The sequence below is a fragment of the Muscardinus avellanarius genome (assembly GCF_963383645.1).
Source record: "Muscardinus avellanarius genome assembly, chromosome: 5".
NCBI classification, from domain to species: domain Eukaryota; kingdom Metazoa; phylum Chordata; class Mammalia; order Rodentia; family Gliridae; genus Muscardinus; species Muscardinus avellanarius.
The window spans coordinates 104,631,954-104,658,725 of NC_137790.1; the positions used below are offsets into that span (position 1 = coordinate 104,631,954).

The 26,772-nt window shown below is 40.4% G+C and overlaps 1 protein-coding gene across 8 annotated transcripts in view; it reads left to right on the forward strand.

The window, feature by feature from the left end:
* TNIK (TRAF2 and NCK interacting kinase) overlaps positions 1 to 26,772 on the forward strand; it is a gene marked incomplete at both ends in the record, with an annotated part of 420,471 nt that overhangs the window by 356,726 nt on the left and 36,973 nt on the right. For 2 of the 8 annotated variants that reach the window (XM_080695833.1, XM_080695835.1), the window contains 7 exons: positions 1,075 to 1,239; positions 1,794 to 2,033; positions 3,345 to 3,451; positions 11,277 to 11,440; positions 13,737 to 13,834; positions 14,728 to 14,751; positions 20,868 to 21,052. In XM_080695833.1, the coding sequence (XP_080551959.1) occupies positions 1,075 to 1,239; positions 1,794 to 2,033; positions 3,345 to 3,451; positions 11,277 to 11,440; positions 13,737 to 13,834; positions 14,728 to 14,751; positions 20,868 to 21,052 (983 nt within the window). The remainder of the gene's footprint in view (positions 1 to 1,074; positions 1,240 to 1,793; positions 2,034 to 3,344; positions 3,452 to 11,276; positions 11,441 to 13,736; positions 13,835 to 14,727; positions 14,752 to 20,867; positions 21,053 to 26,772) is intronic. The other 6 variants (XM_080695834.1, XM_080695836.1, XM_080695837.1 and 3 more) reach the window with 3 other exon arrangements.

Sequence of the window (26,772 nt, forward strand, 5' to 3'; positions counted from 1 at the left end):
GTTGTTGTTGGTGGTGGTGGTGGTGGTGGTGGTGATGGTGGTACCAGGGACGGAATCCAGGATCATTCTATCTCTGAGCTACATCCCCAGCCCCCACCCCAATTTTATTCTTTTATTTTGAAACAGGGTCTCGCTAAGTTGCAAAGGGCCTCAATGAATTGCTAAGGCTGGCCCCGAACTCCCAAGTACCAGGATTACTATGCGCCACCATGCCTGGCTCAAAAGAAATGTTTTTAAAAGGTCTTCTTGTAAATGCTTGGGATCAGTTACCTGCTTTGAGAGGGGCCCTGGGAGTTAGGAAATGACAAAGACATGAAATGACCTGAGAGGAGAGAGTGATGGAGGGAGAGAAGAGAAAGGAAGCAAAAACTCACTCACCTGTGGAGAAATGGGGGGGATGTAAGGCAGAGAAACCATGCTGGGAATGGAAAGAACGAGGGGGAAGTATATCCTGGGGAGTAAGGAGGGACCTTTTAAAAGAAAGAGCCAAAAGAAATAAAAAGAAAATGATGGAGGAACTCTGTTTGAGACAGGCCATGCTTGTTAAGCAGAGCCTGGACATCCGCATTCCTGCCATGTGAAGCATTCGACTTCACCCACTGCCTCCCTCCAGTCCCATGAGTTAACCTGGAGCTAAGTTCTCTTTCCCTTGCGTGGTCTCGATGCCGGCCACAGCTGCCTTTGATTCTGTAGGGTGCAGACTGTCTCCCTGGCCAACCCCTGGCTTTGTGACCAATCCACAGATATTATCCCAGTCAGTGCAAGATAAACCATTAGCAGGCCCTGATTTAGCTAACTCAGCTAACTCAGGATAATGGGTGATGAAAGGGCAATGGCTCAGTGTTCTGCATTTTTTATTGCTAGTGGTTAGAAAATTAAAATATTGCTTTTTCTGATTACAAAATTGTTTTAAAGCGTTCTGCAAATTCTCGATCCAGAACAGGAGTGGAGAATTTGTGCTCTTTGAATTGACAAGAGGGACACAAGAAATGGCTGTGCAGGGGACAACAGAAAATCCTTCCTGAGAAATGAATTGACTTCTATGCATTGAGTCTCTTTTTCTTTGGCTTCTAGGTAGAAGAACGGTCAAGGCTCAACCGGCAGAGTTCACCTGCCATGCCCCACAAAGTTGCTAACAGGATATCTGACCCCAACCTGCCCCCCAGGTCGGAGTCCTTCAGTATTAGTGGGGTTCAGCCTGCTCGGACACCTCCTATGCTCAGACCTGTTGATCCCCAGGTACCACCTCTCCTTTGTTTCAGTGGTCTGTGGGGGTGTGAAAGATTCTACCTCAGAGCTATGCCCTCAGCCCTTTTTATTTTTCATTTTGAAACAGAGTCTTGCTAAGTTGCTGAGGCTGGCCTTGAACCTGTAATCCTCCCATCTCAGCCTCCCAGGTACCAGGATTGCAGGTGTACATCATTATGCCTGTCTTAGAAAAATAACACTCCCTAACATCAAAGTTTCGAAGGAAGAAGTCTGTAATATTATAAATGCTCATAAAATATTGTTGGTCAATAAGTGTTTACTAAAAAATTATTATTATCATCACACTGTTCCCTGACTTCTTAGACATCCCAAGTACATGATTTAGCTTGCTGCCCAGACCCTTAGCTTAGCCCTACACACTCCTCTAAATTAAAGATTGCAAAGAGCAGCTAAAAGCACATTTAGTCTGCAGTTATGGCATCTCTGTAGTCAGCCATTGTGCCCAAAACTGGTTTTCCCTTCAGCAGATTGGGTCATCTGAGTTTGTTTCTAATAATACTGTTGCAATGTTGGCTTGTGCTTAGATCCCACAGCTGGTAGCTGTAAAGTCCCAAGGACCTGCCTTGACCGCCTCACAGTCCGTGCACGAACAGCCTACCAAGGGCCTCTCTGGGTTTCAGGAGGCCCTGAATGTGACCTCTCACCGTGTGGAGATGCCACGCCAGAACTCAGATCCCACCTCTGAAAACCCTCCTCTCCCCACTCGCATTGAGAAGTTTGACCGGAGCTCTTGGTTACGACAGGAAGAAGATATTCCACCAAAGGTGATGTCGATGTCATTGTTATGTCAAGAACATCAACATCATCATCACCATTGGTTGTTATCACCATCTCTGTTCAAGACCTTTTCTAGTAATAAAGAATGTGGTAAAGCACCTTCCCTGCTCACGTTTCTCTTGGTTCCTCCTTTTCCCAAATCTAAGACTTGGATTGCGACTTATCATTTTGTCCCCCAAAGGAACTCAGACTCAGGAAGATGGAATAACTTGGAGGTATATGTCCAGTATCCAGAATTAGAACTCTTACCCCCAAGCATTCCAGACTCTTTTACTATTCATATTAAAAACAGAGAAATGGATATTTTCATTGGCAACTGAATTGACATCTAGACAAATTGAAAATTTCCAGACAAAAAAAAATAGAAAATTTATTTATTTCTATTTTTAACAACATAAAGTAAAACTAAATCTCAGGGATTCAGAAGATAATATTGCCATTATGACACTTTGGTTCCATCTAAAGAAAGTTTCTTCTAGACAATGTCATAATTCAATCTGTCCTTAGTTAAATGCTGAGGATAAAACTTTAGGGTGAAATGACCAAAATGGCCAGTCTTTTCTACCTTAGGCTTTTTCTAAATAAGCTAATTATACATTTTCCTGCTGTACCTCACAGTCTTATTGGTGCTCACACAGGCTTTTTGAAGAGCCCATATATTCAGTACTAATCCTTTTTTTCATTTTGTTTGCTAATTGACCTTCCGAAGCACAGTGGCTTGGGGTTTAATTAATAATTGCAAATTAATTAGGAAGTGAAAACATCCAGGAGTTATTGCAGTAAGTCCTCTGATCTCACCTTCATGTTTTCGGGTCCTAAACTATAGTCCGATACCCCAGTTTCTTACCAGATTTCACAGTCCTTTCGTTGGAATATGAGATAAAAATGGAACTGGCCTTTATCTGGGTGCTTTTTTTCTGTTACAGCTTCCAGTGAGCTAACGGCACCTAAAACATGTTCTGGTATCTACTACTCTTGGCCAAACAATAGAAGTACATTACGTATAGCTCAGTAAATCAAAATTACTGGCATTATCTGTCTGTAAGTCTGTTCTTAAGATGAAAATGTCCCTCCTTATAGGTCACTGAAGGTGCTTCATTGCCTTTTGCCTGTAGATCCTTGTTTGACTTTGCTTAGGAAACTTAATATTTCTTTAAGGAATGAAAGCTAGTTCTTCCATATTTCAGAGAGTTTCTGTAGCTTCTGTTAAATCTTTGAGAAGGAATGGGATTTTCAGACAGTAGCCTAATGGAAGCTTTTTTATGGAAAATATTTCTGAATTCTGGTTTCTTTTCCAGGTGCCTCAAAGAACAACTTCTATATCCCCAGCATTAGCCAGAAAGAATTCTCCTGGGAATGGTAGTGCTTTGGGACCCAGACTAGGATCTCAACCCATCAGAGCAAGGTAAGTGAGGGGGTGGCTGTGGTGAGGAAAGGAGCACCTCCTGCCCTCATTGCTAGCACGTCCTAAAAAAATGTCTTTGTTCTTTGTCATTTCAAAAGCATGTTGACTTGCCATGTAGGCTGCCTGGCACTAATGGGTCAGAACATATCAGCAGATCTTAGAAATTAGCACTGACTGGGGCTCATGCTGATGAGTGATTGGGTGTGTGCATGAGGCAAGCCAGAAGCTAATCAAGTCTACCTAACCTGCCTGCTTTTAAAATCTGAGAGCAAAATTGCAAATATAACTGCAGTACCCCAAAGCATGACTTCAGAGACCACTCATGGAGTCAGTAGAACAGTGGCCTGTTTCAAGGTGATTTTTTTTTAGTATCAGGTCAAGAACCATGCCCTGAAAACTACTGAGACTTTACAAAGCAGGTGTCAAGAAAATGGTGACCAACTGCAGAGCTTCTCTAGCCTGGCCATTGCAGAAGGACCAGCTCTGAGGAGGAAGGCACTTTGGCATTATGAAGGGCCTCTAAAATGGTTATGCTTTTATAGTTGTTCTGAGTTCTCCTTCCAGAGTTTTCCATTAACAATATCTACTCCTACATTCAGAAAGTTACATCCACTCCCACTGGTTGGTTAGAGGTCTCGAGAGAAGCTAGGAAGTAAACACTGTCTTTACAGTATCCGAGCAGATTTTATGTGGTAACAGATGCTGTTTGCCGCTGTTGTTCGTCAAGCTTCCCTCAGACTCTTCATGATGAATGCATCCCTTTTTAGGAGACACAGAAATAGCAAATGGCCTCTTCTGGGGCTATAAAAAGGATGAGCTTGTGCAGGCTGTTTTCTTATCCTTCACTGGGCTCATAATAAGAAAAAGACCCTCCTTTACTAGTAAGAGGGAGAAAGGCTGGAAATGAAGACGCTTGAGGCTATTTGCACATATCTTCAAAATATGGAATGCTTTTGATCATAACACTTTAATTTTCTTCTACACATGGAAAGCCATCCAAAAGGGTCAGTCCATAAATAAGATGGACCCATACTAAGAGCAGGGATCCATTCAGGGCCAAGATGCTGGCTCATTGTGAGTAGAATTACCAATTGCAAGAGACTCCAAATGAGCCTTTTTTTTTTTTTCCAGCGACTTATCAGATTTAAGATGAGCTGGCATTGCTTCGCAGCACAGAGGAAAACTGGACTGTATGGTGGCCAGGGAGCGGGAAGAAAGCTGCACCCCAGTGCCAGCTGAACTTTATCAATCCCCTTTTGAGGGGTGATAAGTCTCCAATTATCAGAGCTTCTTGTTCGTTTGAGCCCCGCCCTTGAGGCTCTGTTCATTAGATCAGTTGCTTAGAATTGTAGTGGCTTTAGATCAAGCATTATTTCAACTTTAAGTACTTTTCTTTCTGCCCATCAAAAAAAGAAAAAATGAACCACCTTTATATAGTCAAATAAAAAGCAGCTTTTTGTTCTTGCTAAAGTGCTGTTTTAGTGATATTAGGCCTAAATAATTGGCAATTAATGGTCAGAGGCTTATAAAATATGAGCTTTCCCCCTGAAACCAGTTAAACAGCGTAATTTGTCCAAGGAGTGCAGACACTGGGAGATGGCTAGCATTTCTTCTGCTTACAGAATTAGAGATTGATAAACCAGAAAGACTGAAGTGGTGAGGGATCCCTATCTCTCGTGTGGGGGACAGTCCAGTAGAACACCCCTGCCTCTTGCTAATACCTACCTTCTTATGACTGACATTTAAGATGTGAATCCGATTTTGCAGCTCCAGAGGGGATTGCATTTTTAAACGCTTCAAGATTCAGGGTACTGTATAGGGAGAGCCCTCGTTCACCTTTTTTGGGTAATAAACATGCCAAAACATGGTGGATCAAAACAAAAACAGTTTGCTATTTCTCAGGATTCTGTGGGTTGGCTAAGAATTTCATCTACTGGCCTAGGTGGGCTCACTCATGCCCATCTGGGTTGATGGGCCAGCTGTACCTCTCACTCCCCGAGCTCTTTCATGATGGTCATCTACCCTTTGAGGATTTCAGAATGGCATTCTAAGAAGAGAAAGCTGCAACACATCGTGTTTTTGAAGTCTCTTCTTGCTTCACCTTTGTTGGTCCCACCGGCCACCACCAGTCTGTGCCGTAGGAAGGCGCCACACAGGGTCACGGGCACAGAGATGTGTGGCTGTCTGGGGCTGGAGCCACTTCTGTGACACAGCCAACTCCTGCCTTCTGCTGGCGCCAATGAAATCCTCATAGTTGTGTTTTGTGTTGTGCTGTTTGTCAATCACCCATCCATAAAACCATTTTTAAAAAGTTTTCTTTTAAATAGTTTGTCCTTTACAGTTCTTCTCAGCTACACCTCCAACACTTGGCCACTATTCCCGTTTTGCGTCCCAGCATCTTCTTTGAAGTGATTCTCAAGAGAAACTAGAAAGCCAGGAGTGGTGGTGCACGCTTGTAATCCCAGTACTCGGGAGGCTGAGACAGGAGGATCACAGGTTTATGACCAGCCTCAGCTACTTAATGAGGACCTCCTCAATTTAGTGAGACCCTGTTTCAAAATAAAGAATAAAAAATAGGGCTGGGGTAGAATGCCCCTGAGTTCAATCCCCAGTACCGCAAAAAAACCAGAACAGATGTCAATACAATTTTACAGTTAAGCTGAGCACTTATAACACACATCTGTAATCCCAGTACTTACGAGGCTGAGACAGGAGGATTGCAGGTTTGAGTCCAGCCTCAGCAACCAACCCAGACCCTGTTTAAAAAAAAAAAAAAAGTCTGGGGTATGGGGTATAGCTTCAAGGTACAATATCCATTTTCAAAAGGTTCTCAATAAATTGTCGAGGTTGGTCTCAATCCTCCTATCTCAGCCTCTCAAGCACTGGGATTTCAGGTTGTGCATCACCATACCCAGCTCAAAAATATTGTATTTCTTGCCTCACTTTTTTACTTTCCTTTGGGATAAATATATGAAAGTATTTATGTAAAGATGGCAGACCTTCTCTCTTTTCCTTCTGTGCCAAGATTAGGGACCCCAAGTTTAAGATAACTGCTTTAAGTGAAGAATCCCAGGTCCCCAAGATACCACCTGGAGAACCACCAAGAGTTCTCCCTGTGATACCGTGGCATAGGTGCGAAACAAGCCATTATTAAACCAAGAGAAAAGATGGTAGAACCCTCTCACCTGTTCTGTGGACTTCCAAATAGTTCATCTCATCAGAGTGATCATCTGAGTTTAAAATCAAAATTTGACTAGATCATTTGAAAATATTGCTTTAAAAAATCTCAGGCATTTTTCTGCCGGTTGTGGTGGCGCACACTTATAATCCCCATGCTTGGGAGGCGGAGACAGGAGGATCGCACAGGTTCAGATCCAGCCTCTCTGGTTTAATAGACCCTTTTTCCAAATAAAATATAGAATAGGTCTGGGAGTGTAGCCTGGAGGTAGAAGGGTTCCATCCCCAGTACCACCAAAAAAAAAAAAAAAAAAAAAAAAAAGACCCAGGCATTTTAATATTTAGCTTTGATTCATGTGTTCTTTTAAAGCAAAATAAAATTTGATCAAACAAGCACATTCAAAATATGAAAAGATTTAAATTAATCCAGAAACACCCATTTAAAATCTGATGACTAAATGCTTAATTTCATAAAATAATTCTCTGTCCCATCCCAAACCTATCTTCTTATGACTTGTTTGTTCTCATTGTATCATCAAAGAACAAAATAAATTTTGGCAGTCAGCCAGTTAATTAAAGACTTGGTCCAAGTTCTGGGGCACGAAATCACTTCATAATTCTCATTTTTTGTTTTGACTGTTTATATGATTCAAGTGGATGGAATAATTGCCAGTTGTTTTTTTTTTTTTTTACTTTACTGGGTGTTTTATAGACTAAACACCATTGTCTATAGAATGATAAATGTCTAGATTAAATGTTAGCATTTAAAAAAATCAACCTAAATGTTTTCAAGTTTCTACATTTTAGATTGAGTGGGCTAACTTGTATGTGAACCAGGGAAATCTATCATTTAATGGAATTCTTCTGAAATCAAACCTCTCTAAGAACATTTATCTCAGACCCATTGGCCCCAAGGCCACACCAACCATACATAATTAGGAAGAGAAAAATGTGAGCATTATGACATTTTCTCAAATTACTCATGTTTTACAAAAGAAAAAAAGCATTGTAAAGTTTTTCTCCTTTCTATGTGTGGTTACATAGAAACAGAATACTTCTTTTAGACTTCAGCAGCAAAAATAGCAGCCCATTAAGCTCAGCCTCCACACTGGTTAGCTCCAGTGGGGGAACTTGTGCTAATGAGGCCCCAGGTCAGGGATTTAATGCCTGAGGGATCCAATTAGCTTCACATAGGAAGAGGCTGTGGGCCCCGTCAGAAGCACGCGCTCATCCCAGCGAGTTTTGCTGATGCCCAAGGTTCTGTTTTATACCAGAACAGCCCTGGCCCAGACTCATCATCTAACTGGGCAGCAGCCCCCAGCCGGCCCGTCTGCCACGCTCCTGGCCAGTCACACACAGGCCTACCAAGGAGGGGAACAGGCCTTGCCAGACTTTAAAGGCTCCAACTTCGTGTTTCCAAACACAAGACTGGGTTCTCCATCCTGGTGCTGTCCTCTCCACACCCATGTGCACCAGGAAAACCCCGGCTCTCATCTCTGCTCATCTTTTCCCAGCCTCCCTGCCACTGTGCCAAGACCCAATCGAGTTCTCTGTCCTCACACCACCACTCTTGACAACTCCAGGCTGCGTGATTTGCTTCCTAAACTCCAAAAACATTTACAGCTCCTTCACGCATGACATCCAAAGTTCATATATTTATCAATAATGTGTGATTTTTCTTAAAAATACAAGTAATCATTTTGTGGCTGATTTTGTAGTTAGGCTGACTTAGGAGTTCTCTTAGTGTGGAAACTGCAAGGATAGATATTGTCATAAGTCATACATTTTTATGATCAAATTAATCAATTTTGAGGGCATAATCATTTTCACATATGTTTTCCCCTGAAGTTGTCCAAGGTCACTAGCCATTTTTATTCAATCATATGTTCCCCACAGATACATTACCTCCAAAGCAAGGCTATCTGGTTTAGATTCCGCTTGCAGAATAGCCTTTCTGTGGCCAGATGACTGGTAGACTCTAAGTGTTCTAAGGGTGGAGACCATATTATTTTCAAATTTCTATGCAAAGCATCAAATACTCAACACAGTGCAGACGCCTGGTGCACATTTGGTACTCAAACTGGGCAGAGCAAGATTAAGCATAAAATTACCTTTTAATGGGCTGTCTCATTGCATTAGCATCATAGCACTATGGTGACTCCATCAGCAAAGATGTGAAATTCTGTTTGGAGAACTGAAGATGTTAGAAACACAGGGGGAACTGATGCTGGACCAGTTTTCCCCCCTCAGCAACTGGATGACAATAGCTTGAGGGTTTTTTTTTTGGGGGGGTGCTTTTTGGTTTCCTGTTTTTGTTTTTTTCAGTACTGGGGATTAAACCCAGGGGCATTCTACCTCTGAGCTGCACCCACAGCCCTATTATTTATTCTTTATTTTGAAACAGGATCTCACCAAGTTGTGAAGGGCCTCACTAAGTAGCTGAGGCAGGCTGGGAACCTGTGATCCTCCTGTCTCAGCCTCCCGAATGCTGGGATTACAAGCGTGTACCACCATTCCCCAAATTAGCTTGAGTTCTGAGTTTCAGGTCTCCTTGAATCATCCCTGCTCAGCACTGAGTAACTCTAATGGACAAAATAAAAGGTCTGTGCGCTATATATTTAAAAGGAAGTGCTTTACAGAAACCTTTTGAGTTTTGCTTTTATTTTTTTAACACAATTATCAAAACCTCAGCAACCACCTCCCACCACCATTGCTTTGGCGCCTCCTCTCATGGTACAACTTCCTCCCTCTTCCCTCTCACCCTGTGCTGCGTGATGAACTGGGCTGTGTGTGTCTGTCTCATTCATTGCCATATCTTAAGTGCCTGGTATGTTAAGTGAGTGAATAAATACCACTGTTTGGGGGGCAGTGAAGATATGAAGATGAACAAAACAGTAAAATCTTCAAAAAAGTGGAGGCTACTTGCCTGCCAACAAACTAATCCACTCTTTAATTAGCATTTAATAGTAATTTTCAAGAATATACCTATCTTTCGTAGCAGCCTAAGAATATAAAGAAAGACTTTCTGCAAGAAAAGTATAAAAATACAAAAACTGTCATCTCTATGAGCAAAGGTTTGATTAAGCAAGTCACAGAAGAGGAATTTTAAATGGCTAATAAGTGTGAATAAAATCCATTCTGTATCAGTAGCAATTTTTAAAGACTGTGCTAAAACAGCTATTTACAATTTGTCAAACTGCTAATAAAAATGTGGTAAGAATGCAGAGATGGACTCTCACATATAGTACAGTGAAAATCGGTGATATCTTTGCACATTCATTCACACATACCCCAGTTCATGTCCTTTTACCCAAGAATTACAATTCCAAGAAACAGAGACATGCATGTGTACAGTGGGCAGAGAGATGTCTGTTCTGCCGTGATTGTCTCTGTAATATGTTGGAAACGCCTTCATATCTAACAGTAGAGGAAAGATGAAGCGATTGTATCTACATAATGGACTATATTATGCAACCATTCCTACTGTCAGAAGCATAAGGAAATGCTTTGTTTGGGGTGGGGGACAAGAAGCAAAACTCAATATATGATATGCTTCCATATATAGAAAGAAAAAACTAGGAAATAAGTTGTCAAATGGTAAAATATAATTAGTTGAGTATCTCCTGGTTTAGAGATTACATGTGCTGCTTCCTTATTTTTCTTTAATATGTTTCAAGTTTCTTACAATGAGCAGAGGAAAAGTATTTAGAAGAGATCCTTAATTTAAGATTCACCATTTCAGAACTAGTACGTTCAGCATAATGACCCAAAGATGGAGTCAGGAGTCCACCCCTGTGTGTCAGCACCTGGCCAGGAGCTCCTCAAGCAATGCATGTCCATCCTCCTGTGAACCTCCAGTGCAGAGTGTCACAGGTGAACCCCTGTGTGCTGGGGGTGGCACTGGACTATGCCAATGACAATACATTCCTCTCACAGATTTATGAGGTACAAATGACAAATACAAATTATATATATATATATATATATATATATATATATATATATATATATATATTTGTGGTATACACTGTGATGTTTTGATACACGAATAAGTTGTGAAGTGCTTACCATAATCAAATTAATTAGCATATCACTTCACATACTATTTTTTGTGATGAGAAAATTTAAGATCTACTGAAAGTAAACATTATCTTAAACTATGGTCACCATGCTATACGATACATCTCCAAAACTTACTGCTCCTGCCTTACAGAAACGGTTCTCTTTGGCCAGCTGCTCTCCGTTATATACATTACATATGTGATATATGGCCATATTAATTTACTTCTCCACCAGCAATATCAAGAGTTTCCTTTTCTTTGCATCCTCCCCAGCACTTATCTTTCATTTTTTGTGACAATAGCCATCTAACAGATGTGTAGGTGATAATTCATTGTGGTTTTAATTTACTTTTCTCTAATGACTAGTGATGTTGACATTTTTTGCAAATGCCTGTTGACCATTTGTATGTCTCCTTTTGAAAAATGTCTGTTCAGCTCCTTTGCCCATTTTTAAATCCGTTTGCTTCCTTGCCACTGTGTTACTAGAGTTCCTTATAGATTTTGCATATTGACCTCTTATCAGGTATGTGGTTTGAAAAACGGGCAGGCTTTGAGTGTGTAATCAATGTGTCATGCCATCCACGCAGTAACCCTGATCTCCGAAGAACTGAGCCACTCTTAGAGAGCCCCTTGCAGAGAACCAGCAGTGGCAGCTCCTCCAGCTCCAGCACCCCCAGCTCCCAGCCCAGCTCCCAGGGAGGCTCCCAGCCTGGGTCACAAGCCGGATCCAGCGAACGAACCAGAGTTCGAGGTAAAGAATTATCTTTCCCTGGCAATACCACCTGGGGAAGGGAGCCATGAAGAGGGAAGAGAGGAGACTCCCTGACTCTGGTCCCAGAGTGGCCACCGCTACACAGAGGTGTAATAGTGATACTGGCCACCGCTACACAGAGGTGTAATAGTGATCTGCAGAGCTCCTTAACTGCTCTTAGCCTCAGTTTCTTAAAAGGACTATCCTTCATTGTGTATGTGTGACATCAGGGTGTGGACAAATCCTTTATACTCTCCGGCATCAGTCTTTTCCAGGGAGGTCACCAAATAGTGGTCTTAAATGATAACAGTTACTTACGGTTCACCTGAATTTCCCATTCCATTTGGTTGTTTTTAGAATTTCATGCACTCTCAAATGCCCTGTTCCCACTGGGCCAATCATCCCTTTTAGTATTCTGAACATAGTTGATAATTCTAGGTATTTCTCAAAATGAAGTTCAATAATGTTTAGAATAAATACACTTTAGGGAAGAAATAAAATCTATGACTTAGGAAAAATATATTGAATGCTTCTGATTATTCCTGTTAGATAATAGGTAAAATTTAGTCTCTCCTAGCCTTTAATTCAAATCATTTGTCATTGCTTAGTTTTCCTTGAGTGAAAAACATCGATACTGTACAGGTTAGTATACATAAAAATGCATTGTCTTTAAACAAAATAGGTGGTGCACACCTGTAATCCCAGTACTTGAAAGGCTGAGACAGGAGGATGGAAATTTCCAGATTAGTGAACAGTAACTTAGAAATACACTGCTCAAAATAAAGAATAAAGGGGCTGGGAGTGCAGTTCAGAGATATAATGCACCTGAGTTCAATCCCTAGTCACACACACACACACACACACACACACACACACACACACACACACACACTTTACTCATTCTGAATTACTTTCTTCAGAAGATAGTTTTGCATCCAAGTAATAAAGACCAGTACTTTCTAAATGCCATTTGGTAAATGTTAATACACTTTTAAATTACTGTATCCAATGAAAACTATCAATTCTTTACATCTCATTTGTCCTCCTTAGTAGACACAACCATATTTTATTGGTAATGTCCTTTAAGGTTTTAAATAAGTGAAATCATCATGTGTCCATTCTGAAAAGCTTGGTGCCTAACATGTGATGTCTACTTTTGTGACCTGGGACATGAACTGGCTCGTGGCTATCCCCATATATGTTTCTCTGGCATTTTTGGCACATTCCAGAACTATATAAGCGTTTGTGTCTGAACACAAGTTTTCTTAATTTGGAAAACTGCCATTTCATTTACAAGCATTGTAAGTTCAAGGCCAATCTCAGCAACTTAGCAAGACCCTGTTTCAATTTAAAAGATTTAAAGCTAAGTGGTAAAGTGTCCCTAGTTTCAGTTCCTAGCATACAAACAAGAAGTTTTTTATATAAATAAAACTTGGTTATAATAATATAATACATAATTTTAATTTTTAATTCTTATATTTTTAGGGAGTTAAAAGTGTTCTTTTATCTCTGATCTGTCCCTGACTAGGAAAGACCTCTTTAAAACAAAACTTATTTTCTACCCTAGACTGTGTCTTCTCTACCCTGTAAGCTCATAAAATAAAGAGGAGCTATTCACTCCTTAGTTACAGGGCTCCTCTCCCACCCACCTTGCTCTACACCTCCATTCCAGCACCTTCTCCTTTATTACTCTTCCTGCCCCCACCTGATTCTTTCCTCCTGACAGGGGCCAGAACACTCCCTGTTCCCATTTAAAAATCATTTAAACAAATAAAGATTTCTCCCTCCACATACACACATGAAATTTCATCAAAATAACCAGTCCTCATGAGTAAGTGGTAAAAAAGGAAACCAAGCACAGAACCTTAACTTGGAAACTGGTTTAGCACAGTAATTGAGAGTAGCCTGAAGTCAGAATCCCAGATTAGTCCATAATTTCATTGTGACTTCAGGCCAGTTTTATCACCCTTCTTAAACCTGCATTCAACCATAGGAAAATAGTGGGAATTGTCATAAAAAGATTTCATACTCTGCCTGATACACAGTATACACATAGATGATGTGGTGGTCATAATGCTTGCTGGTTTTTCTTGGTATTACTGGTGTTCTGGGTTACAAGACTAATTTACCTGCCTAATTTCGTTTGCCTGAACCCTTGTTTTTTCATGGTTGTGCCTGAGAGTTGCCGAAGCGAATGAATTGCCCACAGAGCAGTCCTGAGGGGATGATGATTCCCGGAAGCGTGAGGCAGCGTTTTCTGACCATCTTGTCTTTCTTGGCCCTGTTTTTCCTCCAGCCAACAGTAAGTCAGAAGGATCCCCTGTGCTCCCCCACGAGCCTTCCAAGGTGAAGCCAGAAGAATCCAGGGACATTACCCGGCCCAGTCGCCCAGCTGTGAGTGCTGTTTTCTCCAAGAGTTCTGAACTCTTAATTTACCAGAGAATCCACACATAAAAATAGTTGGTGATACACTTGCGACTTGAACAAAAACTATTGAGATTAATTAAAAGAATGAATGATAGAAGTATCCAGAAGGAAGTCATGCCTGATTATCAAAGAACTGAACAGGTCTTGCCTTGCTTCCCCCACCTTTGAATATTTTACTGACCGTCAGTGCTCCTTTAGAAACTGAGAAATTTCACATATCATTTTATAATTTCTGCTCAGCACTTTGGCAATATATATATGGCCATTTTAAATATTATATATATATGTGTGTGTATATATATACACACACATATATATATTAGTGATTAAGGACACTTGGGTACTTTGTGTGGATTTCTCTTATCTGTTCTGCTCTTTCTCCATAGTATCTCCCATATGAATTAATATTCTTTTTCTACTACTTTTCATGCTGTTAGAAAATTATATGCATGAAAAGTTGATGAGGATGGTGTGACAGGGGCCTGACATGCTGAGATCCAGCTTCACTGCTGGAACAAGACAGACCCCCAAGTAACCTTAAAGAAAGAATTAAGAACATGCAGGCTGAATCTGGAAGTAGAAAATTAATTTAGGGTGAGTTACTATCCATTCATTTCAATTTTTTGACAATCTTTTCTTGACGTGAGTGTGAAGCCTTTTTAGGTTTCCACTTTTTACATCTTAAGGTAAGGAGGATACTGAATAATAGTGAAAGGATTTCACCTCATTCTAGTTTGAACTTCTCTTGTCTCTTTTATCGGGGTTGTACTGATGATTCCAATTTTGTGTCTAACCTGCTTCCTTTCTTCTGGCATTTCTCCTTCTGTGGATGCTTCTGGATTGGGTTCCTCTTATCTCAGAGCTATAAGAAAGCTATAGATGAGGTTAGTATTGCTTTTTTGTTGTTATGCTTTCACAAGATGTAAATATTTAATTGATGCTGGCATTTGGAAAAGAGATCATTGGGGTGACAGGTGAAAATTCCAGTCTTGTGCAGCCATGTAAGAGGATGACCCTCTGTGGAAACCAGCCTAAGGCCCTCAGCATCACGTACGCAAAGCTTCGGAGCCCTTCCATCCAGCAAAAAATGTCCCTTTTTCAATGTTCCATCTTGGCTAACGACAAGTATTAGTGGTTTATTAATGGCAGAGTTTCTTTTTCCAGTAGCAAATCCATACCCACCAGCCTTGCTAGGAGATGGCTCTCAGCAGTTTTACTACCGAAGAAAAGAGACATTATCCTAGGGTACTCCAAATTTATAGCATGTGATTTGTGAACAAGGAGTTCCTGGGTATTGTTAGATAAATTCTGTGGGACATTAACAGTATCAGTAGCAACATCAACTTTAGTTAATGAATCCTATCGAGTTAAGTGACTTTATTTTCTTATCTGTGGAGACGTTTTTCCATTAGTAAAGTATATGGCTTTGTCAATTGTAGGTAGCTTGCTAAGAAGGATGACTGCCCACTGCTGTTTGTCAGAGCTGCATGAATACAGAAGAGTGGATGGTTTTCAGAGTCAGGCTTCGCATAGAGTCTGAAATGCATGGGATCTGAAGGCTACCTGACCTTGTGGCTTTAAGGCTGCAGCTCTGCTGAGAACTATTTTTTTTTAATTATATGGGAAAAGCACTGGCTGAGGGGATCAACAAGCTGCATTTAAATCCTGGCTTTCCCAGCAAATAGCTGGCTGGTCTAAATCTCATAACCTCCCCAGACCAGAGTTTCTTCCTCTGTAAAACAGGCATACAGACATTTCCCTTGCCTCACTTACAAAATTATTTAGGATTGCTCAAGGTCATGTATGTATTCTATGACATGTAAAGTACTATGGAAAATGAGGAGGCTACCTTGATCATTGAGGTTTGAGCCAGAGAAGTAGAGCAGGTAGGAAAAGCATGTTTCTCTGCATCTGGTTTCTTTTCTGAGTTCTGATGACCTCACTGTCCAGAGTAATTTAAAAAGTTATCCTGGATAAAGGACTGATGCTCATGAAGGAATGAGACTGCATGTCTGCCCTTTGTGGACAGTCTTATAGAAAGGGAAGAGGGAAATGTTTCTCATTGCTCCGTGCCACGGCCTCGCTTGTCCCTTTCCCTCATAATAGTGAGAAGTATGGGGGACTGGCACGACTTTTATTAATTTTCTCCCTGAACAGGTAAAGAAAGGAATGATTTTCTGCTGCTGTGATTGCTGATAAAAATGGCTGTATACTCACAATTCAGACATTGGCAAATGAGTGACTATCATGAGAGAAAGGGCCCCAGTGGGCTTCAGTTGATTAACCCTGGATATTTTAAGCTTTTGAAATATGCTTTGTTTACTAGGTGTAGGGACACATTCCTGTAATCCCAGTACTGAGGGGTGGAGGAGCTGAGACAGGAGGATTGCAGGTTTGAGGCCAGCCTCAGTATTTTAGCAAGACCTTGTTTCAAAATAAAAAATAAAAAAGGCAAGGGGTATAGCTCAGAGGTAGAATGCCTCTCTGAGATCAGTCCCTGGTACCAACACAACATGAACAAAAACACTATTTTGGTGTACTCCACCACACTGGACAGAGATGACAGGGTAACAGAGGTACCAGTAATTGAGGCCCTGTGGACTGCACATCCAAACCTCTGCGCCATGTGTGACTGGAGAAAGCCCCAGGTGATTGTAATAACCCTACTTTTAGGTTATCACTGTTCTAAACCACTGAGAATACAGCTATCCCCGGCTCTACCTAACCCAGAGGGTCTCAGACAGGGACAATCCCCCCACTCTGCTTCCCGTAGGAGACATTTAGCAAAGCTGGAGATGGACTTGGCTGTCATACTTGGGGATGGGGAGCAGTGTGCCTGGCGTTTTGTGGACAGAGCAGAGGGTGTTTCTGAAATCCTATATTGCATGAGAGTGGGCCCTACAATGAAAGTTACCCAGTCCTAAATGCCCTTAGTGCCGCAGAAAAAAACACTTGAACTAAAATTGAAATTGAACTAAAATTTGAAATAAACCTTTTTCTCCCTTCTCCACTCATAGGTTTTGATATGGCTTTCCTCTCAGTGACTTTTGTCATTAGATAATCTAGAGTTAAAATGAAGTTTCAAGAGTTTTTCTTTTGAAAATTTGTCACTTTATTTTTTTTTTGGGGGGGGGTACTTGGAATTGAAACCAGGGACATTCTACCTCTGACCTACACTACAGCCCTTTTTCATTATATTTATTTATTTATTTATTTATTTATTTATTTATTTATTTATTTATTTATTTTGTTGGGGGGTGGCACTCAGAATTGAACCCAGAGGTATTCTATATCTGAGCTACACCACAGTCCTTTTTTATTTTTTTTATTTTTATTTTTTTTCTATGTGTGTGATGCTAGGGGTTGAACCCAGGGGCATTCTACCTCTGAGCTACACTCCCAGCCCTATTTTTTTGTTCTGTTTTGTTTTTGTTTTGAAACAAGTTCTCATTAAGTCGCTGAGAGTCTCACTAAGTTGCTGAGGATGGCCTTGAACCTGTGATCCTCGTCTCTCAGCCTCCCGAGTACTAGAATTACAGCCAAGCACCATAGCACTCAACTGAAAACTTGTTATTTTTTAGTGTTAGCTTAATAGTTTGATTTTTTTCATAAAAGTCAATGTGGGGAGTACCCATTAAGTTTGCATGACTTTCTAATGAAATATGAAATTTTATAGCAGTAGTTAGTGCTCACTTATTACAGTCTTTGAAAATAAATACCTCCTACTTTAACACTGTTATGTGACATAAACATGCAAAAAAGCAAACACTGGCTTTGCTACTATTTTCCAACAATATGCAGGAATCTGAGAAATTCCAGAGTACATCCATATATGGGGTGAAACTAGTAGACCAAACTCTTTTTCCTTCAGATGAGGATGCTGAAGTTAAATGACTTTTTCAGTGTTATATCTTTAATTTCCTAGAGAGAAAACTAAAACCCAGCCTTGATTGTTTAATAATATAATAATTTAAGAAAATATACTAAAAATTGAATAAATTATATTATTTCCAAAAAGAGGCCTAAAGGGGTATGTTGTTGTTTTTTTTTTTTTTTAGGAAAAATGTGTGTAACTGTCAGGCTAAATAAGGTTCTTAAAGTGAAAAATTATATCAAGTTAAATCTAAAAAGTGTTACATCAAAGAAGCCTCATAACTATCTTCACATTTGCTCTGTATTTTTAAATATACATTCTCAAATGTTTTCATGCTAAATAGTCCCTTTATTTCCCCATTTTTAATACTTTTTTGCTTCAGGCTTGAGACATGCACACAATAAGTTACCAGAAAGGCTTATTATATGGAGAAAATTGGTATTGTCAGAGAATATAATGTGTGAAAATGGACCTGAATCCAGTGGTGTCAATTTTAGATTATGTCTGCTTTCTATAACTTGTCTATTATAAATTTTTCCAAGAGTGGATGGATATGGAACAAAACTTCAGTTAGACATGCAGACTGTTGGTGGAAAAGTTAATTTTCTTTGACTGGGGGATCACTTTTGAGCCACTCATTATTGTTTCCTTGAGATTTTCATATATCTCTTAGCCATCAATCTATTACCAATTAAACTTAAAATAAATTTGAAATGATTAATAATGTTTTGGGGAAAAGATTTTTAATAACACAGAAACAAAATAATTCTGGTTGTAAGTGAAATTATAAAGCCGTTCAGAACTTCAGAGTATTTCTAAATTCAGTATTTAGGAAAATGGAGGTCATTTTTAACAAGTGGAAGTTTTTTTAAATCAGTAGGCTATAGATTATCAAAATATTTCTTAATAATTTTGATTTTAAAAAATCTTTTTTGTTCAGTTTTGAAATGTCAGAAATAAGAAAAACCAGGCCCTGGGGGAAAATGTATCCTTGATCTAATTAAGTCATAGCTAATAGTATTACATTTCACTCAGAATTATTGACAATAGAAATAAACCTTTTAAACCATATTCTCTCTTTAAATCATAATAAAATAGAGATTTTAATGAGAGGTAACATTTTAAATGCTAGTTATATTCTGTGATAAAGCTTAACATATTAACAAATAAACATAAAAATAAATGTATCTAATTTGTTATTATCTCTTAGGCCTGGAAGATGGTAAAACCCCTTTTCTCACATAGACTTACCATATATAGACTCAAGGTTGCCATTGGGCTCCAGTGTAACATATTCTCCATTTTCTCCCATTTGATGAAGATAAGCATTGGCAATTCTCAAGAGGAAATAAGTACAAAGTTGAAATCACATATCAACTTTTCCTGTTTGGGCCCATGGCCAAAGAAACCAAAAATAATTGTTCATAAAATTTGATGTTTGTGATGGTTTTCCTCTTCTTTAATACTATCTCTTTTATTTCAACGCCATTGAGCCTTGTTAATGCAACACTACTTTCATGGATGAGATGAATATATCTACTGAGACCGAGGCCATGCATCTAGGCAGTTGTGCATGTATAGAAGAGCCCTTGTGAATGTACTGGTATATAAACTGTATAGTTTGGATTTTCAGAAACTTCCCTTTTCCAAGGGTTTCAATTTAGGTGACTTTAGGACAAATTTTAAACCCGCCGTTACTTTCCCTTTTATTTTTATGAAATCAGAAAGAAGTGATTCCTTTACCTTGAGCTTCTCAGATTTCATCTGAAACATCTAGTCTCTCATCCAGAGTCTTGCTCACAATAGTGATGTCTGACATGCAGATGGCAGGAGGAAAACATGAGGGTTTGTTGTCTTCTCAAGATAAAATTCTAATCACAGTGTCTCCACATGTATCACGGTTTTTTTCTCTAGCCAAGAGGGATGGATTATCTAATGTCATGTTGGTCACCTAGGTTTCTCTACTACTACATCAGGCGAATTGGCAAATACATTTCTGGACTGAAATAAAGAGAGAATATGGCCGTAAGAAAATTGTAGGGTTTAGTGTTTTTCAATGAGTTTCTTTCTCCCTAATCCCCTGCCTCTCACTGAATGCTCTGATTCCCACATGGGTCACTAAATAGGGAGAAATGGTAAGACTGATGTCACATTGCTTCTTCCTCATGTGCATGCTATGTGCCGTGGGCAGTTGAACCCATGCAAATCTGAGCGGCCACGCTTTTGCAGAACGGCTTCCCTCTGCACTGCTGTGATGGCATGTCAAAGAAAAGGTAGTCAGACGTGCAGCACTCTGCCTGCAATGTGCCTGGGGACCCGATGCTACATCATCACATCATAAGGCTCAAGGTTTCATCATATCATGGGAAACTGAAAACCCGTCTCTTCCTTTTGGTGTTTGCACATTCATTTCAGTATTCTTTGCCAGGGTTCCTGCCAGGTGACTGGAATTTAAAACTAAAACGAAACACCTATCATTCTGGAAGAGAACTCTCTTTGTTGTTGTTTGTTCCTCTTGATTGACTCAGCTCCGTGGCTCTGAGTTTTGGTGGCACTAGGCTGGAGTGGGCCATCATTTGATGTGGTGCCTCTGCTCTCCAGGTTCGACACGCAAATGAGCCTTGGGAACTGCTCTGTTCTATGACTGATGCTAGATCGGTACAGTAGCAATTGTAAGAGGGTAGCAGCCATCACTGTGGCTTGGGCAGGAGTCCCAGAATACTGGGGAACCATTTTGAAATCCACGTATTTTTCCATTAACTCTGAGGGTGACCAACCTCACCTTCTCAAAATAAAATGAGAACACAATGTTTGTATATACGTGTATGTGCATAATATGGTATACGCATACATGCACATGTATCTTCAGAACTGAGGAGTTTCAGTCTAGCTATTGGTTTTGAACAAAGTTTAAATGGATTTCATCTTTCTTTTCTAGCTTCTACGCGCTGCAAACATCGTTTCCTTAGTTTCATGCAGTAACTATGTTTGTCACAGTTCTCTAGAGAGCTTTTTCTTTTTCTTTTTTTTTTCTCCTTATTGCTTAAACTGGAGCACTAACTTGCTGAGATATGTGGCTTGAGTCGTTTCTACAGTTCATGCACTGAACGCACTTTTCTGTTGTAGGATCTGACGGCATTAGCCAAAGAATTACGAGAACTCCGGATTGAAGAAACAAACCGCCCACTAAAGAAGGTGACGGATTACTCTTCCTCCAGCGAGGAGTCCGAGAGTAGTGAGGAAGAGGAGGAAGACGGAGAGAGCGAGACCCATGATGGGACAGTGGCTGTCAGCGACATACCCAGACTGATGTAAGAGCATTTTTCTTTTTAATTGGAGTCTTGTTATGGTGCCCAGGTTGGCCCCCAAAAGCCTGGGCTCAAGCAGTTCTCCTGCCTCAGCCTGCCCAGTAGCTGGAACTACAGGCGTGCACCACCGTGTCCAGCTTTGCACTACTTTCTACATGGAGACCAGGAGGGGACTGGGTCTCCAAAGCAAAAGGACAAGAAGTATGAGTTAAGAAAAATTGCATGTGGGTCACTGGCAAGCAAACTAACTGACTTTGAGGTTCTGGGTTCTTATTAGAGCATGAGTCTATGATTTTTACTCCATAGACACACTTGGACACATGATTCTATAATTCTCACTCCAGAGATCACTTAGACTATGTAGCTTTCTAGGACAGAGTATATATTTTCTTCTTATTGGCATTGGCTTGAGTGTCCTTTGGGTGAGTGTTTCAGTTGATGTTTATTTGTTTTGGTAGTAGGGATTAAACCCAGAGGCATTCTACTTCCAAGGCATATCCCTATCTCTTTGTACTTTTTATTTTTATTCATTTATTTTTGTGTGGGGGTTTGAGGATGGAACCCAGGGACATTCCACCTGAGGGCTATGCCCCCTGCCCTATTTTTGTATTCCTTATTTTGAAACAGGGTCTCACTAAGTTGCAGAGGGACTCACTAAGTAGCTGAGGCTCTCTGTGAACCGCGATCCTCCTGTCTCAGCCTCCTGGATGCTGGGATTACAAGCATGAGCCACCATGCCCGGCTTATTTTTTATTTTTAAACAGGGTCTCACTAAGTAGCTGAGGCTGCCCCAAACCTACAATCCTCCTGTCTCAGCCTCCCAAGTATTAAGATTACAGGCAGGTGACACCGTGCCTGGCTTCTTTCTTGGTTCTTTTTGTCTTTGGGACAAGCATACTAGCTCAAGCCTCTACTTCTATAACTGAAAGAGTGAAATCATGAACAATGACATTTAGGAGTTAAAATCAACAACAGGAGACACATATTACATCACCACAACTACCTCCAGTCAACCAGGAGGAATGTGCAAGGCAGCATGGGTTAGCATCCCAGCAAAATAGATAGTCCTGCAGAGAAATGTCTGAGTGTTTTTTGTTTGTTTGATCGTTAGTTGGTAGGTTGTGTGTGTGTGTGTGTGTGTGTGTGTGTGTGTGTGTGTGGTACTGGGGATGGAACCAGGGGCATCTACCTCTGAGCTACACCTCCAGCCCAATTTTCTTTTTTTATTTTGAAGCAGATTCTTACTAAGTTGCAGAGGACCTCACTAAGTAGCTAAGGCTGGCCGTGAACCTGGATCCTCTAGTCTCGGCTTCTCAAGTGTTGGGATCACAAGCGTGCGCCACGGTGCCCGGCTGGAGTGTTCGGTTTAAATGCACCATCATCATCCGCTGCTTTGTCTTACTCAGTGTCTCTTTTACCTGATCCCTTTTTTTTTTTTTAATGGCAAATGTCTTCACCATAAACATTCTGTCAGTCTCTTTGTATTCCTCTTTTTATATATTTTTAAACTATTTCTATACCTACAGGTTTCCCTTAGTGTTAGTCTTTGTTTCTTTTTGTTTATTTGTTTTAACATAAGAACGAAGCTTACTGTTTTTTTCCTCCTGGAGAGATTCTGTGGAGATTATCCTATCCTATATTGCTTCCCCAACCCCTACCCCAAATAAACACAAGGTGCTATTGCCCTCCTTTACCATAACTTGGCAATGCTAGTTAAAATGCAATGCTAACTTTTCCAACTTCTCTTTTTACTCACCTCCATGTCTTAGGTTTAGCTATTAGTATTTATCATCAGACCACACTCATCTAATATGCCTCAAAAGCCACAAATTATTGTCCTGTTCATGAGGAATTGGAGAGACAGGGATAGCCGTTTGCAGGGAATGCCATCCACTGATTAGTCATTGCTCCATACAAGTGATCCTGGCAGGTAACGCAAGTTATCACTGCTGAAAATCTATACTTGGTATTTTACTGTTGACTACCCAGCTATTGATAACCATAAATATGCTACAATATGACATTTTTTTAAACAAATGGCATTAAATTTCTCTCTTATCAGTAGATAAAATTGCTCTAGAAGTAAAATCACTAATTCAGAACATTCTGAAAAACATCCTTTCCCTTTCAGCTTTAGTCTTGACCTTGACTTGGCTTTGTTTAATGCTTCAAACAGATAGATGTTCAGAATTCCCTTCAAGTACTAGCATACAACATTCAAGATGGAAGCTTACTGTGAAATTAAAAGATTGATAACATTCCCACTATGCATTAGATACCACACTAAGGGCTTTGAGAATTCGACAGATATGTAGTTGTACTTGGCCTTCAAAAAGCTCTACGTGGACAGAGACAAATTATATGTGGAAAACTGCAGGCTAGTACAAACATTTAGAGGAACAAACAAAAACAGTTTACCTCATCATATTTTGCAATGCTGTGAATAGTGTTTGCCCTCCTCCCTCAAAAGGCAAATCTGGAATTCTCCCCCACTGCAGAAACTCCCACCTTCCTGCAGCTCCCCAGATAGGCCTTCCCCCTGCTGTCAGGTGCACTCCCGTCTCTCCAGAAGTCGCCTATCCCCAGTCCAGCCTGCAGAGGTGGAGCCACCCCCCTTCTGTGCTGCCACTACCTCTCTGTGTATTCCTGCTTTTCATGCAGTGCCTTGACTCAAGGTTTTTTGTTTTGTTTTTCTCCCTCTCTGGGCTGTGAGATCCTAGAGGGTGGGGATGGGGCTGGACCCATCTCTACTCTCAACACCTTGCATGGTGTGTGGAAGAGAGTGGGTCCTCAGTGACTGCAATTTACATTTAATTCTCTGAATTGAAATTGCAAGTCCTGGCTGCAAAAATGTTTGTAACCTAGTCTAGAGAAAGCCATGTATGTAAATAACTGTCGGCAGGACAGAAAATAACTGGTGATAGTGTTGGAAAGGGGAACAGTCAGAGTAAAGGCATAGAAGGTTGAGTTTGGTGGAAACAGGGTATATAACTGTGAGGGAGGGGGTCTGGGCTGGGGAAACCAGACCAGGAAGTGTGCACTTTCTCAGGTAGCCTTTGGGAACTGTTAAGGTGTCTTGCACTAGGGAGTGACAAGATCTGTGCTATGTTTTTGTTTGTTTGTTTGCAGTACTAAGGATGGAGCCCAGGCGCATTCTACCTCCAAGCTACACCCCAGCCCTATTTTTTTTTTTTTATTCTTTATTTTGAAACAGGGTCTTACTGAGTTGCAAAAAGCTTTTCACTAATTAGCTGAGGCTGTCCACAAACCGTGATCCTCCGGTCTCAGCCTCCCGAATGCTGGGATTACAGGGGTGCACCATCATGCCCAGTTCTGTGCTGTTTTTGAGGGAAATTATGTTAGCAAAATGATTTGCCAAGGGAACAGATAAAACACTAGTCACGCAGCTCAGAGAATCTAGGGCTTTGACTCAATCTAGTGCTTAGTGAGACCCTGTTTAAGAAATATAATAAACTGAAGCTACTATGAAATGCTTAGCATGAAGGTGAGACTTGACATTGGTGTGAAGAATTGATAAATTCCTTAAGTAGACTGAAATGATTGGTCAGGTATGGTGATGCACACCCGTAAGCCTATTGCTTGGAAGGCTGAGATAGGAGGATTGCAGGTTAAAGGGCAACTTAGTGAGACTCTTCACAACTTAGTGAAATCTGGTTTCAAAAGAAAAAAATAGGTCTCAGAGTTAGAACATCCCTGGGTTTAATCCCCAGTACCATACACACAAAAAATGATTGTCCATTGAAGAACACTCAGAATATTTTATTACATGCATAATATATACTAAAATATATGCTTAAAATGATACAAATGTATATTTTTGTTTGTTTACTTCAATTTTGTCAATACTGTGGGTGTATTTGTGTGTGTGCATGTGTGTGTGCACACACAATTACACACGCTGCATATTGAACCCAGGGCATTCTATCTCCAAGCTACACCCTTCAAAACTATTTTATTTTGAAACAGGGTCTGATTAAATTGCTAAAGGTCTTGATAAATTGTTGAGTCTAGACTTCGACCTGCAATCCTCCTGTCTCAGGCTCCCAAATACTGGAATTAAAGGGCTGCGCCACCATGCCAAGTACTCTGGATGGATTTTTATGTGTATATAAAACTGATGCAGTCTGTTCATCTCCAGCATGATATTTGGATGTCTGTGAAATTTCACATTAAATATCCATTATAAAACAGTTACTTCTTTAGTAGTAGAATGTTTTGGGGGGAAGCTAGACGTGGTAGTACACACTTACAATCTGAGTACTTGGGAGACTGAGACAGGAGGATTGCTCTTAGTTTGAGGACAGCCTCAGCTACTTGTGTCACCTTCTGCAACTTAATGAGACTTTGTTTCAAAATAAGAATAAAAATAGGGCTGGGATTGTAGCTCAGATGTAGAATGTCCCTGGGTTTCATCCCTAGTACCACAAAAGAAACAAACAAGTTTTGGGAATTGAAGTGCTTTTTATTATTATTTATTTATTTATTTATTTATTTATTTATTTATTTATTAGTGGTACTGGGGATGGAACCCTTCTACCTCCGGGCTACACTCCCAGACCTATTTTATATTTTTATTTGGAAACAGGGTCTCTTAAGTCAGGGAGGCTGGCTTTGAACCTGTGCGATCGTCCTGTCTCCGCCTCCCAAGTGCAGGGATTACAAGTGTGCGCCACCACGCCCAGCTACAGTACTTTTTATATACATGCTTACTATCTTTATTTTCTTTGTTAAGATAAACTTTTATATTTTGTGCTATATATTTTAGAGCAGAAAATAAAAAAATATTGCAGCATAGTTTATTCTTGTGAAATATACACAGAAGAGATTCTCAGAAATGGAGCCCTATGCCCTACCCTTCAGACAAGCGGCTGTGGATTCCAATGTTTAAAACTACAGGGTATTTTTCCATGTCACTTCCTATGTACATACTTACTGTATAAGATATAACCTGTGAGAATAAAATTTTGTGTTCCCTAGCATAAAAACTTTGTGTCCCCTAACATAAAAATGTTGTATCCCCTAACTAACCAGGGCCATATGTTCCAATGCCTCACATAGAAAAATAACAAGAGGATGGAGATAAACCAAAATTATAAAATTATTACTGGATCAAACAGTTATGAGTTCCAATTATATGATGGGCATGTACTACTTAAAATAATGAAAAAATAAGTTTCACAGAATAGGAAGAAGAAAAGGGAAGACCTATAAGTTGACTTGCGTCTTGGAGCAAGCCCAGGAGTCAAGGCATCCATCCTTTAGATTAGCATCTTCCCTCTGGTACTGGCACGTGCTTCTGAACACACATGTGCAGCACAGTTTGGACCACTGGGACTATCTACTGCTGTCAAACAGCAGTCTGTATTTTATAGCATCACAAAATACCACCTCATACGCCACATTTCTATGTGCCCTCATTTACGTCTTCCCTATTGAGCCACAATTCTGACACACTATCAGCCCCTGCAGGTCACCGTAGTGACCTTCTGTGCCCTATTAAGCTCACAGCACTGGCCTGGTTAATGTTGCCGAAGAGTGACTGCGTGTTCTGTTCCTCACTCCCTCCCGTGATTTACACCCCTGAGGACCATGACTGTCTAACCTGCTTCAGCCAGACTGACTGATGGAGGCTATGCCCTTGTCCAATAGTGTGAATTTCCTTGGAATCACCTTAACTGTGTCCTTCTTTCTATTCTATTCTG